Source organism: Zophobas morio, unplaced genomic scaffold (genome assembly GCF_036711695.1).
Source record: "Zophobas morio isolate AGI-343-1 ecotype UQ-CSIRO unplaced genomic scaffold, CSIRO_AGI_Zmor_V1 ptg000024l, whole genome shotgun sequence".
NCBI classification, from domain to species: Eukaryota; Metazoa; Arthropoda; class Insecta; order Coleoptera; family Tenebrionidae; genus Zophobas; species Zophobas morio.
In genome coordinates this window covers 14849026-14864018 of record NW_026972129.1, presented here as the reverse complement: position 1 = coordinate 14864018, position 14993 = coordinate 14849026, and the positions used below count along the sequence as shown (strand labels likewise).

The 14993-nt window shown below is 31.3% G+C and overlaps 2 protein-coding genes across 6 annotated transcripts; one reads left to right on the top strand and one right to left on the bottom strand.

Annotated features, from left to right (window-relative positions):
• Positions 1-3020: 3020 nt before the first annotated feature.
• On the top strand, positions 3021-6859 carry LOC135135436 (putative ATP-dependent RNA helicase TDRD12). Its single transcript, XM_064064478.1, has 6 exons — positions 3021-3601; positions 3655-4773; positions 4827-5205; positions 5752-6121; positions 6183-6371; positions 6422-6859. The coding sequence occupies exons 2-6, from the start codon at positions 3662-3664 to the stop codon at positions 6700-6702; spliced, it is 2331 nt and encodes a 776-aa protein (XP_063920548.1). The 5' UTR covers positions 3021-3601; positions 3655-3661; the 3' UTR covers positions 6703-6859.
• A 69-nt stretch (positions 6860-6928) lies between these two features.
• On the bottom strand, positions 6929-14949 carry LOC135135438 (DDB1- and CUL4-associated factor 11). 5 transcript variants are annotated; one of them, XM_064064484.1, is made up of 11 exons: positions 14834-14949; positions 14311-14466; positions 13951-14044; positions 13487-13591; positions 13265-13424; positions 13071-13217; positions 12845-13020; positions 12454-12793; positions 7384-7539; positions 7217-7323; positions 6929-7162 (listed from the first exon to the last, which is right to left on the bottom strand). In XM_064064484.1, the coding sequence occupies exons 2-11, from the start codon at positions 14433-14435 to the stop codon at positions 6989-6991; spliced, it is 1584 nt and encodes a 527-aa protein (XP_063920554.1). In that variant the 5' UTR covers positions 14436-14466; positions 14834-14949; the 3' UTR covers positions 6929-6988. The 5 variants fall into 5 exon arrangements, with proteins under 5 accessions (XP_063920554.1, XP_063920556.1, XP_063920555.1 ...); XM_064064486.1 differs by lacking the exon at positions 14834-14949 and adding an exon at positions 14655-14752; XM_064064485.1 differs by lacking the exon at positions 14834-14949 and adding an exon at positions 14521-14639.
• Positions 14950-14993: the final 44 nt, after the last annotated feature.

Below are 14993 nucleotides of genomic sequence, written 5' to 3'. Positions count from 1 at the left end.
AACTGTTAATTTAGAAGAGTCGAGTGATGATGACAGTGACTATTTCGATCAGTAAATAAGCAGTTGTGTTAATAAGTAAATAGTTGTGTATATCAAAATTCTAACTAATTGGTCGTAATAAAAAGTGATTGAGTACAAAGTTACTTTGTTTTTACTTAAAATAAAAAAATCGAAAGGCGCAGTTGTCGGTAAATGCAAAACTCAGTCCTGCCCTGTGCTTTTACCAGAAAAGGTCTTTTCAGGTAGGTATTGGTGAGCGGATTTAAGACATCCGGTTGTGACGGCCTATTGAATTATAATGGGAGTCAAATTGGTGTGAAGTCATAAACGCCAAATATGTTTGAGGGAACTCTATTTTGTTTTTATTCTTTTAAGGAACCATCAAAATAGCTGCAACTTTTAAAGAAAACATTAGCGAACCCATGTTTATATAATATTTTTTGATTTGTAGAGTACGCTATAGGATTTTTGCCCAACGTTTTTGAATCACCCTGTATATTCATAACCCGCACAGTTATAATTTATAACCATTTAAGCTTGAAACTATTCATCACTATTCAAAACCCTAATACCATTTCAATCTACGTATTACCGATCGTATCAAATCCTTCGTATCTAAATAACAAGAAAACGGCATTAATAATATGGCGAATAAATTAATAGACGGGCTTGATAAGCCCTATTTGCTCTACAGTGCCCAAATTGTATTTGAATAGGATAATTGTCTGGAGCACTAAAATTAATAATATTTCAAAAGAATACCGGAAATGATTATTCTGTGCTAAAGCTCTGTTGTCGGTAGCCTGTCATAAATTATCATTATTCTTCAATATCGGCTTACCATGTTTTATGACCCTTTCCCCTAATCGTCTATTTCGGGGCGGCAGGTAGATTTTAGGAAGAATTAATGGTTGTGTTTCTGTACATTTATAAGTTTACATACCTACTATACACAAAATGTATACATATATATATTTTGATTTTTGAAATTCCTTTGACGAACATTTTTATGACATTTTTTTTAATTAGGTGTAACCAGTTAAAGGTTCAATTAAGTATAAAACTCGTAGACCTAACCTGATCGTGAAAGTGTACCCAAGAATTACCGAAAATGTCATTTTTAATCCATTTTCATAAACAAAAAAATGACATTTAAAAATGTAAAAATTGACGTCAAAACCTTTTACGTCCCACAAGTAGTTATTATGTAAGTGCATCATAATCATGACGATTTGATGTTGCCCAACAAGCAGCACACGACCTTAATGAACGCATGAGTAGGCGCTAGATTCGATTGACGTCACACTTTCGAATATTTATGCCAAATTTTTTGGAATGACAATTAAAATGTAATGTTTGTATACAAACACATTTTATTTAATAAACAATATTTTGTGTTTTAACGGATTGACTCATCACAATAAGTGAATAACGTATGAGATAATATATTTAAAAATCTAAGTTGTATATACGCTGCGCCTCAAAAACTGTAGAGCTGATGTTATGCTACTCAAAAAACACACTGTATATTTTAAAAATTTTATCATAATTTCAGTGGGTTGTGGAATATATTTTGCTCATTAACACAACAAACTTCCACAGATGACCCTATGTTGATGCAAAATAAATAATGACAAGAGAAAATGCAGAAATTAGTGATCCGAAATCAAATCTAGCTCCTAAATACACAGAAACTGGAAGAAATTCTTCATCATTCTTTACAAATGTTCAAAAGAGATTGCTTACACTGTAAAATAATAAAATAACAGAGATAGTAGTAAAATTAGTTAAACAAATATCGTAAATTAGAGTAGGATGTTTATTATTTTGTTCTGACTGGCGTAAAAATTTTCCTTTCACGCAAAACACAAACATTGTCTGTAGTGTGAATTGCTAGATTTTGAATAATATGTATATCGCAGTAAAATATGTATAATACTTCGTTATATAATAATTAATAATACAATAATAATGCAAAAATTATGTAGGTACAAGTCCCCTTGAATGTTTTGAAGACTTTTGAAAGCTGCTGTATATTCCAAAGCTCTGTTTAGAAGAAGACGAAATCTACATATAAATTACTATGAGATGGTGAGCACAAAAACGTAAAATGATTTCCATTTCTTGTAATATATAGGTAGGTAACTGATTTTTTTACAATTTTTGTTTAAAAGATATTCTTAAGGAGGAACTATGGTAAGAGAATTTTTCAGTTTTGACAAACAGACAATCTGTGCTACGTTAAAGCTGAGAGCTTAGGTTTACTATTATTAATAATGTGAATATTCCAGACCTTAGTAATTTATGAGATTTACAGTGAAATATGTATAGGGCATCTAGGAAAATAATGGTTTTAAGATCATGACTCCCTCTCTACCTTGTCAACAAATAATAGAATTTATTAGATGCAAATTTAAATTTATGACACCATGCTCAAACTTAGGTAGCGACTCTTTGTTCTGTTCAACAGGTACCCTTCTTATAAATAGAGCCATAAAACCATTATTTCTCTGGGGGTTCTACAGTTAAGTACAGAAATTTCTTTACTTGTGGATTATGACTTATCCGGATGCCTCCTTATAATAAGAAGGAAGAATTTGTAGCGTTATTTATTATTTGACCGTGTACCAGTAAACTGTGCTGTAGTGTGGTGAAATTCGTGTCCCTGTGGAACAACTTTTATGTTTTGATTTTTTTTTTAAACTGGGTAAGTATTAGTGAGTAATAAATTTAGTTCTAAAAGAGCTCAACTGAACGTAACAATGTACTGCAGTTTCAAATAAATTAATTGAACATTAAATTTCTCAAAATGAAGAAACAGAATTATTTAGGTTCGCTGTGCCAAATTAAAAAATAAGTTTTTCTTTTTTGCTTTAACAAATCATTCAGTGCATTAAAATTTTACTAAATATTTCAGGAACTTCAGTTTTCTCGCAAAAAATAATAAGTTACAAGTTAATAAAAATATAACTTTTTAAACATTTTTGTTAAACCATGTATTTAGTCTGTAATAAAAATTTGGTAACCGATTTTTCCAAGCGTCGAAGGATACGGCCGTGGTCGAAGGTCATACGAAATCTTGATCCCAACATTTTATTACTATGTCAGGATATAAAATATCGTCAAATTTTGTAATAAACTTCGCAAAAAATAACAAAAAAAAAGTGGAACATGCGTTTTGCGTTGATAACCAAACTGCAAGGTTTCTAAATAAATTATGATCTCATTGTCCCAGAAAATAAGAAAACACATTTTGATATGCGACATGTTAACGTAAAGTTCATTTCATAAGGAGACAAACCAAAAATGAAAAAACGTTCGGTATAAAAGCGCCTTAAGTTGATTCGAATGTTGGGAATTTTTGCTTTCAAATGTATGAAATGTGTTAGGGATTTTAGTCACTAGGTTATGAGGGCACTGGTAGGTTCATTAATTTTGTTCTTTGTTGTTCTTTTATTTTTGTAGGTTAGATTTATAACCACGATGCAACCGATGCAACCAAAGAAATAAGAAATATGCATGTTATTTTAATAGCAACTCTAAATGTCGAAAAGAATTGTTTTTGTTTTGATTAAGTTTGCCTGACCTAGAAGACTTTAAAGTATGTTTTAGTTATTTTATAACATGTGAACAATAATAATGATTATGTTGCAGAAAAATCATGTCAAGAGAAAATGTTTTCGGAAAACCAAATGTGTCTCCGTCTTACGAGGATAACTACAATGGGGCGAAACACAAGTTAGGACAAAATGCCTCTAATAAAGAAAAATACAATAGACCAAGGAGCAAATCACGGAACAGGAAAGTTCCGCAAGAAAATTTTGTTCAGACCACAACAAATCATCAAAATAGGAGATCTACAAACTTTCAGTCACTGAATCATGAAAATCATGAACAAATAACTACACCACATTATGTGACTTCTCCCGCACCAAAGTCAATATGTAGAAATAGAAGTATCACCGTACATAGGTACCCTTTTGTAATAAATGAAAATGCTGGATTCTATACAGACATTCAAAAGCTCAAGAATGAAAATAATCCCAAAAAATCTTTTGTTGAAGATAGTGCAATATTAAATAATTCAACAGTACACAACTTGACGGAAAACAGTGAAGTGAATGATAGTTTTCAGGGAAAGAAATTAATAGGGGCTTGTCCTAAAAGTTTGAGTGCGTCAAAATCCGTGAAATTGGGTCAGCTGAATAATCTCCATAGTAAACCAAGTGCTATCAAAGATTCTTTACCAGAAATTTCAAAAGAAAATGATGTAAATGTTAGAAGTGGAGTAAAGTCGCCTCATGTTATGAACAAAGAAAGAGTGTCATATAAAGAGTCAATTTATTCAGAAAATACTCAAAATTCAACAAAAATAAATGTAGATAGAAACTTGAATAAGTCTTCAATTTTGGTGAACAAATCTAGTGCAGCTATAGAACCCATTTGTTCTGATTCTGACAAACAGAAAACGGTGTCTTTGAAGAATAAACTGTATGCAAGACTCCAGAAAGGTGCAGAATTAAGCAAGGAGAAGACTGAAACCAAATGCAACAAAAATGAAACCTTAAAACAACGTACAGTTAAATCTCAAGAAACTTGTACATGTGATAAATGTGATGGCTTCATGGAATGTTCAGCTTGGTGCAAAAATAATTTATTTTTCGCCAGTGAGCCCAAGGATTCCAGAAAAGGACTACCGCTGTTAAAAAATAATTTTATGGAAAGGGTGCCAACCATTACAAAAACAGTTGATAATAAAATAATTCTCCAAGGGTAATTATTATTGCAAAAGTACATAACTCTTAATAAACTATTTTTTTTTTCAGGCCTATCATCCCAAAACCAGTGTTTTCTTTAGATCAGACTTTTATAGATGAAACAATTCAAAACAATTTGCAAACGTTGAATTGCACCTCAGCCAAAGATATACAGGCTTACATCTGGCCTGCAGTTCAGAGGGGATTAAGCGTTTTTATGGTTGGACCTCCAAAATGTGGAAAAACTTTCGCATATCTACCAGCCTTCTGTTCATTATGTATTGAAAAAAATGAAAGATATGCAGAATTTTCTGAGTATGAAGGACCATTAGTTCTTATTCTGTGTGCTACTGTGGAAGATTGTTATGAATTACAGAATTGTACAAAAAATTGTATTACTTCTGGGGATGTAACAGTTGAAGTTTTAACTGATGAAGCTTCTGTTCAGGTAATTATTCTTTGAACTATACTTTAATCTGAAGTCTTATATTTATTAGCTGATATTTCATGAATTTTTGTGCATTATTGATTCAGTTTTACTTCTGATTTGAGCTTAATATGGTATTAAACTTCATTAATTAATAGAAAAAAAAGCTACTTAAGTATTTTTTACCGTTTTCCATATTGACGTATAATGATTGCATAATTAACTAAAACTCATAATTATGCACCTTTTTGTTCCAACATTAATTTCATTCAGTTAGGAAAGCAAAGACTCATGATCAGAGTTAATAAAAATGCGTTTTGAGCTTGGACCAAGATAATCTTGGAAAGTTTCTTTCCCAAAAAACATTGAAAGTCTCCAAAATTAACAAGGTCCAAACCCGGAAAACGTCTATCTGTTGCCACTTTGTTAATTTTAATGTTTAATTTCAAATCTTTTAAAAAGTATCAATGTTGTTACAGTACTATGTAATAGTGCTATACAGTTTTATGCTAGTGATTGTTATTTAACAAGCTTGGATGGAATGAATACATTATTTATTTATTTTAGGGAAATTGTGACATATTAATAGCAGTTCCTTCAGTTCTGGAAAATCATTTGAAATCAAGTTCAGTGAAAATGAAACGTCTTTGTCACATGGCGATTGAAAAAGCACACGTTGTGTTAAAAAATCAATGTCAAAGCATACAAAAAATACTCAAAGCCGTGAACATCATACAAATGAATAGACCACGAAATAAAAATATACAAGTTGTAGTTAGTTCTGAGAAATGGTCCCTTGATCTTGAAACGTTGTTGAAAAAATTATATACAACTCCTCTTGTATGTTTTGAAGACTTCTTGGAAGCTGCTGTGTATTCCAAAGTTCAATTTAAAAAGAAGAAAACGAAAACTACATATAAATTATTTCAATTAGTTGGTAAGTATGAAAACGTAAAACGATTCCATTGCTTCAGATAATAATTTTTTACAATTTTTAGATATTCTCAAGGGGCACTATATGACCCAGAAGGCGGTTGTTTTTTGCAGTGAAGAGGAAATTTTCAAACTGAAAGAGCAACTTATTATAAGCGGCATCGAGTGTATTGCGATTTCAAACAACTTAATTGAGGACGAAATCTTTGAAAATGAAGATACGTGGAATTTTTTGCGCTGTGGCCACTTAAAAGGTAAATTTTGCTGTTTTGCTTTAACAAATTAATCAATTTTTATATTTTAGTGTTGTTGTGCACTGATTCGGTATTTGAAAAGGCAGTGAATGTATCTAGTGCCCAATGGCTCATCCATTACCACCTCCCTACAGACTGGCAACAGTATCAAAAGCGTTTTAGATGTTTGTCAGCCAATATAAACTCGCCCTTTGACGCCCAAGAAACCATAGTTTATGAGTTGCAGTCAAAATGTAGCTTCATTATCATAGACGAACTTTGCAATGATCAACTTTTTTTGGATTTTTTTGAAATTTTAACCCGCAATTGCACCAAATATTTACAGCTGTAATTAGGTACTAGGAATTATTTTTTAAGAGTGATTTTTAAAATGTGAAATACGAAACTATCAAAGACTGCAACTTAGCTGTTAAGATTGTAGTGTTAATTGAGCATTTTTAATAGGAAACTTTATATTTTAATTTGTCAGAATTTTACTTAATTAAAATTGAAGAAAAAAACTCAGGGGCTTCATTCTCCACTTACAAAAGACAATAGGTCGTAAGTTTATTAAAATATAACTTTTTAAAAACTTGTATTTTTGTTAAACTATAAACAAAATATATAACGAAATATGCTTAGTCAGCTCTTGTTGATCGCTTTTTAGAAGCGATTCTTGAGCTGCGCCTCAGTGGCGTTTGAGGTGGTTGAAATTTAGGTCCATTTGTGGAATTTTGTGACCGCCGTTCTGGTTCGTTATCCCGCGCTGAGGTCTTGTCTCTGTATGTCCAACGGCCTATTCTACCGTCCCACTGAAAAACATGGTTTAGCTTTGCTGATCACGTAGACTAATAGCGAGCGCTTACTGATGTTGTGATTATTTCGTTACGGTAAGGATGCCAGTATACATCTCGTACGCAAGCTTTGTGACCATGGACGAACTCTTCTACTTTACCAGTAAGGGAATCATAAACTAAAAGAAAATAATAATAATAAATTAAAAAAATGGATAACGACTTTCATGCAGACTTACTTATCATATCCCCAGTTCCAGATCCAGTATAAATATATCTTTGTCCCGTTGTTTCTAGAGGTGAAAATCTACACCTTACCAATGTTTTTATAACAACGTGGCCTCTGTACGTCATAATTGAAGTATCTCCCTCTAATTTATCTTTGGAAGTAAACACTAAAAAATAAAAATAATATTATTCTTTAATCTGGACACTTTCAATAGTTGGTTTATTTTTACTTTAAAATATGAAATTAAAACTATAATACAATCTAACAATTCTTCAATTGTTAATTCTCTCTCAAATATACCAGAAAATGTCTCAGAACCTACTTAAATGCGCATTAGCGAAAATTTGAGTAATATTTTTTGGTGCTGTGGGTTTACTTTTAACTTCACAACCTCTTTCATATTGTAAAATTATAGAATGTTAATTTTTATTTTTCGATTTAAATTTTTTCAATTTTTTATTATTTTTTTTGTTTTTACGAAATGCAACCTAGGGGTTTTGATTTTTAAATTTTTAACTTTTTCGATTTTTCAACTTTGGGATGTTACTGTTTATGAATTTTACAATTTTTCGATTTGCAATTTCACGTGTTTTCAATTTTTCAGTTTTCTCATTTTTCAATTTTTCATGTCTTCTGTTTTCGATTTGCAATTTGTCGTTTCGATTCTTTATTTTCTTTATTTTTTCAATTTTTCAGTCTTTCCGATTTTATAATTTTTTGATTTTCAAATTTTCTGTTTTTCAACTTATAGATTTTTTAATTCTTCATTTTTTCTCTCATCTTCCAATGTTACAGTTTTTCAACTTCACATTTTTGACGATTCTACAGTTTTTCGATTTTACAATTTTTTGTTTTGTTTCTTCGATTTGCAATTTTTTGATTTTTCAACTTTTGAAATAAAAACATTGGTCGAAGGCTATTTCGACAGAACTTCCCTCGCCCTTGCAGTATAATCCGACAAATCCAGTTCCTTAGAAAAAAATGTAAAATTTTATTTTACGATTTCGTTTTGAAATAACTTCTGTAAAGAAAAAACCAGGGGCATAAATAACACCCCCACGCCCCTGCGTCGTACAGACAATGCAAAATATATTTAAAGCACTTAACTAACGGGATAAAATGTCGTTCAGCACTAGCTAATAGCAATCTGAAGCTCAAGTGTTGATTTATGTTTATACATCGAAAGAATGTCACACAGAAATTAATTTGATTTGAATGACAGAGAACAGAGGACTAAAATTATTAATTAAACCATAATCGAACATAATGTAATGAACATTATTATTCTTATTGTATCATTATTATGTAAAGTCGTGCGTATTCTCACATTTTCGAGAAAATGGGGTGACTGAAATAATATAGAATGCGGGGGCAAAAGAGAAAAAAAAAAAAAACGAAAGGCCAAGTCGGACATTTTATCGACTAGACCACAATCAGGATGTCTTACACTACGGGTAAACTGCTATTCTAGCACACATTATGTTTTTGCGAAAATTTGGACGGTTAGGGAAAAAACTCAAAGCGGATTCGTACACCACACGTATAGGAGATATTGTTGTATAAGAATTACATCAAATAAACATAGAATTTTTTGAAATGACGTCATCAAATTGTTGGTGGGGATGATTAGCAAAATTTTTGTTAGCATTTAACCATCTACATGACATTTCTAATATACATACAAAATTTGACCACAATCGGTCCAGTAGTTTAGGAGATCACGTGTTTAATAAAAATGGACACAGACACCAGACATACAGACAGTCGGAAACGGGAGACTAGTTTTTTCGTACCGTACGGGTTATGAAACGTCAAGAAAATGTAAAAGTGGTCATTCGTCCGATGGACTCGATTACTATACTTCCTTAGCTTACGCTTGGGAAGTAAAAAATTGGTAGAAAGTTATTTCGACAGAACTTCCCTCGCCCCTGAAGATTAAATTTTTCAGTTTTTCAATTTCTCCAACTTTTGAATTTTTCGATTTTTATTTTTTCAATGATTCCATTTTTCAATGTTTCGATTTTATGATTTTATAATTTTTAATTTTTTGATTTCAATTTTTTATAATTTTTTTGTTTCTGAAATTTTACGAAATGCAACTCTTCTCTTTTCAGTTTTAATTTTGCAATTTTTCGTTTCGGGTTTTCATTTTTTCTTTTTTCAATTTTTCCGTTTTTCAATGTTAAGATAATAATAATAAGATCAAATTTATCGCATAATAGTACAAAAGGTACAAATGTTCTGATTTTATAATTTTTCTTTTCAATATATTTTTCAATTTTTGGATTTTTTAATTTTTCGTTTTTTCAATTTTCATTTGCAATTTTTCGATTTTTAATTTTACAATTTCTCGATCTTTTGACGATTCTAGAATTTTTCGATTTTACAATTTTTGGGTTTTTTAATTTTTCCTTTCGATTCGTTTTTTCTTTCCAATTTTTGTTTCTTCAGTTCTTCGATTTGCAATTTTTCGTTTTTTCAGTTTTTCGTTTTTGAATTTTCTCGGATTTTTTAGTTATTTGAAAAATGGAAAAATTGAAAAAACGAAAAGGTATAAGAAGAAAACATGAAAAATTCAAAAATTTGTAAACAAGAACTTGAAACATTTAGAAACTGCAAAAATAGAAAAAACGAAATATGTATACTTCACTCACTTGACATAATATACTTGGTACTTTTATGACATAAGCGACTTAAGCTAACTAAACCATCCCTGTAAGTCAAACTAGCTATTGTAAAATTGGAATATTGAAAATTAAAGAAATCGGATAATTGGAAATCCAAAAATTACTAAACTGAAAAAATTTAAAAATTGGAAAATTGAAGAATTGAAAAATCGAAGATTGAAAATTTGAATACCTAAACGAGAAATTATAAAATCCAAACAAACGTTAAAAAAAGGAAATGAATAAACGAAAAACTGTGATATAAAATCGAGAAAATGAAAAATAAAAATCAACAACTTGAAAAATTGAGGAAACGAAAAATTAGAAAATCGAAAAATGAAACAATTAAATTTGAAAAAACGAAAAATTATGAAACCAAAACATTGAAAAATGTAAACATCGAAAAATAAAAGAAAATGAGAAACGAAAAATTGTGATATAGAAAAATTATAGTGCAAATCACAAGTATAGAGTCATGTTTTGCATAACTAAGAGATTCATTAGGTCATAAATTTTTTGAGAGGGGTAAACGAATAAATTTTGATTAACGATTTACCATGATTACGATAACCTTAAAACGTTTGCAAGATTTCGGAGCATTCGGTCTTGCAGTTTCAAAGTTAAATTGCAAAATGATATACAAATTTGATTTTTTTTCCAGAAATCTGTTTTGAGTGAAAACTCAACACGGATTCATACATCACAAGTGTAGGAGTATTTTATTTTATAAAATTAAAAAGATATATATTATTGTAAATTGGAGATGACGGTATCTCATTGGTGACGTGGTGATTAGCCAAATTTTGGTTAGCGTTTTACCCTCTATAAGATATTCCTAATATATGCAAAATTTTACAATCGATCCAGTAGTTTCGGAGATTGAAAAATTTAAGAAACGAAAAACGGAAAAATCGAACCATTAAAAATTGAGAAATTTAAAGACTCAACAAGTGCAAAATCGAAAAAACGAAATATGTAAACTTAACTCACTTGACTTATACTCAGTAAAACTTTTATAACTTAAGGGGCTAAACCCAAAGCCAAACTGGCTATTGAAAGCTACGACAAACAAATTTTATAATACAATACAGTACAATAGCCAGTTTGACTTATAAGGGTAGTCTGGCCACCTTAGGTCATAAAGTTTTACTATATAGGTATATGTCAAGTGAATTAAGTATATTGTAAAATCGAAATGTTCAAAAATTGCTAAATTGTAAAATTTTAAAATTGGAAAATTGAGAAACTGAAAAATCGAAGATTGAAAATTTGAAAAACTGATTAAACGAAAAACTGAATGAACGAAAAACTGTGATATAAAATCGAGAAAATGAAAAATTAACTTGAACAATTGAGGAAACGAAAAACTTGAAAATCGAAAAATTATAAATTGAGAAACTGAAAAATGGAAAAATTGAAAAATGAAAGAAAATGAAAAACGAAACATTGTGACATCGGAAAAATGGTCGGAGGTAAATACATCCAGATTTTTCGAAAAATTATAAGATTTGATGTCGCAAATTTTATTTTCATAATAACCCTTAAAACAAAGATATGCATTAATGTCAAAGTAATGTAAATTTGGGAGATGACATTATCCCATTGGTGGTGACGTGCGATTAGCCAAATTTTCGTAAGCGTTTCAGCATCTACATGATATTCCTGATATACATACATACAAATTTGACAACAATCGGTCTAGTAGTTATGTGTCAATAAAAAATGATACAGACGACCGACTGACGGAAACGGGAGACCACTTTTTTCGTATTCTAGAGGTCGTTAAACGTCGAGAAAGGAAGTAGAAAACATCTTCATTGTCTCCACAGTAACAGACATACGCATTTTCATTATAAACGAAAAATGAAACTTCCAATCAGTTCAATAACGCTGTTTTGTTTGTGTCTGTATTATCTTCACAGGTGAAGATCTTATGATTGTATTGTGACCTCTACATGACATTAACGGATTGTCAGATCATGTAAGTAATTGTATCACTATGAAAATTTCACCGTTTTCTACACCAGGAAAATCCAATTTGTTTTTCAAGATATCAAATTTTGAACAACAATAAACATACAATTACTTTAAAATGATACATTGCCAACTTTAACATTATCTTAATTACAATAATTATTGTGGTTTGTTTACGCGCAATTTAAATCAGGAAGATGATAACGCTAAAATCGCAATTCATTCCTTAACACTACACTGGCGAGTGATAAGAATCCACAAATCTCGAAAAACTGTCGAGTCATTTACAGAAGGTTAAATAAAAAAGAAAACCCACACCAGCCTAATCTACTATGTTAAAAACATCATTTCCAAGTCGTTTTGACTAATTATAAACATACAAGCAGACATATGTTTTTTATTATTACGTCTGAACACTCAGGCGTCCATAAAATACTTACGCCTTTTTGGAACCTGTTGCCACCTATAATCCCACGTTTGTTCGTGCACAGCCTGCAAAGACTTTTCCGCTGCTTTCTCTCCAGAGAACACCCTAACATCCCACAGTTTTATACTCTGATCTTTACTATTGGATATTAAATGTCTACCATCTCCTCTTGAATCAATGAACGTTATCCCGTCCATATGGCCAGCAAGGACTCCCACTGGCTTAACGTAAGACTCACCCAGCGTCCTCCTATCCCAAACTTTAATCAACCCATCATCCCCTCCACTGTAGATGATATGTGAGGAAACATCCGCGAAGGCCACACTATTGACATCATATTCATGGGCAGGAATCTAAATTTCAGACGATCTAAAGATGATCAAGACGGTGTTAGTAATACCTACTTTCACCTTGGCGTGTGATTGGAGATCATAGATATACAAACAACCATCGTTTGCTCCACCCAGAAATTCTTTTCCGTCGGAAGAAAACACCACCGAAAATACGCAAAACCTTCGGCTGGTGCGACTAAGACAAAGTGGCTCCTGGTGGCTGCTTTCGTTCAGCGAACACAAGTGTACTGTAGAGAAGAATAAACACGATGGTTCGTATTCTGGTTAAGGCACTTACGTGACGATGACCACGTCGAGTATAAAAAATGGTTCTGGTCTGGACTTATTGCTACGTCTATGATACTCCACCCTATGTCCCTTGCACTTAAACTATTAAATAATTTGTATGACGAGTCGTCGGATTTGTATAAACGAATCTGTCGATCTAGAAGAGGGTTACAGTGTGATTGAGGTGGTGTTTTGGGTATTTACCTTGAGCAGCGGTTATTAATGTTTTACCATCTTTTGAAAAAATACCACAGAACGCTTTTCCGTTATAAATATCCAAGACTGACATACTATTTGGTAAAAACCTATTGCTTACTTTACATTTAAGGGCGTATGAAAAACTTCTATAAGGGCACATTCCTTTCTGGAATAGTGGCAATAAATTTGCACATGCTTTGTGTTTCACAAAGCTAGTATAAAACTTACTTCTCTGTTCAGCACCATATCTGATATATTTTCTGAAGACTTTAGTTTTTGGCTACTTTCTCCTAAACCTGAGGCCATCTTGGTTGATAATGAAAATTCACTTTTCTAAAATTACATTGGGTTAATAATTTTCTTGTGATTAATAGAAAAAAAAATAAGCTCTTTTAAGTGTAAGCAAAATTCAAAATGTATAAATACTACTATTCTACCCGTATTTTTTTATACAGGTAGTTTTTTCGTAAGAATTCAAACAAATCACGGTAGTTTATAACGAAAAAATGGGTTAATATTGCAACAGTAATAATGGCACTATAATATCATCTTCCCATCAAACATAATCGCTTTTTTGCTATTTTCACAGCTGATGATATATGTGATATGTATTATTATTATAGCGCAAATACAAGCTATAAAGATGCCGTTTAAATGATACATTTAAATGTAAAAAAATAAATGATACTTACATCAAGAACTGTAGTGTTTGGCTTAAATTTAATTTTTGGCACTTTGGGACCATTCACCGTAATGTACTCACTATCCATTATTTCTACCTGGCCACTAGTCGCAAAATCAAAATAATTATAATGTTGTTATGTATGTTTTTAAGCATGACTGATACTTCTACTTGAAATGTATGTACAAAATTAGTTTTCATAATTTTGCAAATTTAATACAGCTGACATATAAAAACCGATTTTCCACCCAATCAATGAATTAACGTACGCTACCGTAGAAGATAAATGACACAAATTAATCTTTTTTTCATGAACCTTATATTTAGACCGAAGTACAATGACTTCATCGTGCAGTTAATCGAAACCTACCTGTCTATTAAACTTTGTAAAAGAGCTACATGCTGGTGTTCCGTTTCGCGATCAGAATCATCTTCAGAGACTGCATTTGAACGTAAACCATGATCGTCCATTCTTCTTGAAATATATGATCCCATGGAATGTTAAGGGCAGATTTTAATTTCCGTGCTACAATAACACATCCCCATTCAAATATTTAATTTCACAATAGCGATATCTAACAAATGTTACTTCCTTGTGGAACAAAAAAACGGTGTAAAAATCAATATCAATCAAAAATATTAATTTGCACAACTACAATTTCTACAAGTTTATTTTGACAAACGTAAAATGACAATGACAATGGTTTGACTTACAAACTGCGCATTGTTTTTACGCAACAAATCAGGATTGCCACAAATGTGCGAAATAACACTTCTTGTCAACCGATACAACCATTACGATATTTTATAACATGATTGTATAACGATGAGCCGTAAAATATAGGTTTGCTACTAAATATTATTGCATAACTTGGACATGACGCAACACTCACTTTCTTGCGCTCCGGGGTTACACAATTAATATTAGGTTGGCATTGTGACTATGGCTATAAATCTTTGTATGAATTTCGGTAACAATTCTCAACAATAAATAACCACAGATTTTGAAGCAGATTTACATTTTTTGAAGGTCCAGTGACCCAGATTGTACGT

Coding starts and splice junctions, on each gene's coding strand:
- LOC135135436 (XM_064064478.1), top strand. CDS start 3,662: ATGTCAAGAGAAAATGTTTTCGGAAAACCAAATGTGTCTCCGTCTTAC. Junction 6,122..6,182: donor TAAATTATTTCAATTAGTTG/GTAAGTATGAAA, acceptor TACAATTTTTAG/ATATTCTCAAGGGGCACTAT. Junction 6,372..6,421: donor GCGCTGTGGCCACTTAAAAG/GTAAATTTTGCT, acceptor TTTATATTTTAG/TGTTGTTGTGCACTGATTCG.
- LOC135135438 (XM_064064484.1), bottom strand. CDS start 14,435: ATGGGATCATATATTTCAAGAAGAATGGACGATCATGGTTTACGTTCA. Junction 13,021..13,070: donor CTCGACGTGGTCATCGTCAC/GTAAGTGCCTTA, acceptor TCTTCTCTACAG/TACACTTGTGTTCGCTGAAC. Junction 7,324..7,383: donor TGGAACTGGGGATATGATAA/GTAAGTCTGCAT, acceptor ATTTTCTTTTAG/TTTATGATTCCCTTACTGGT.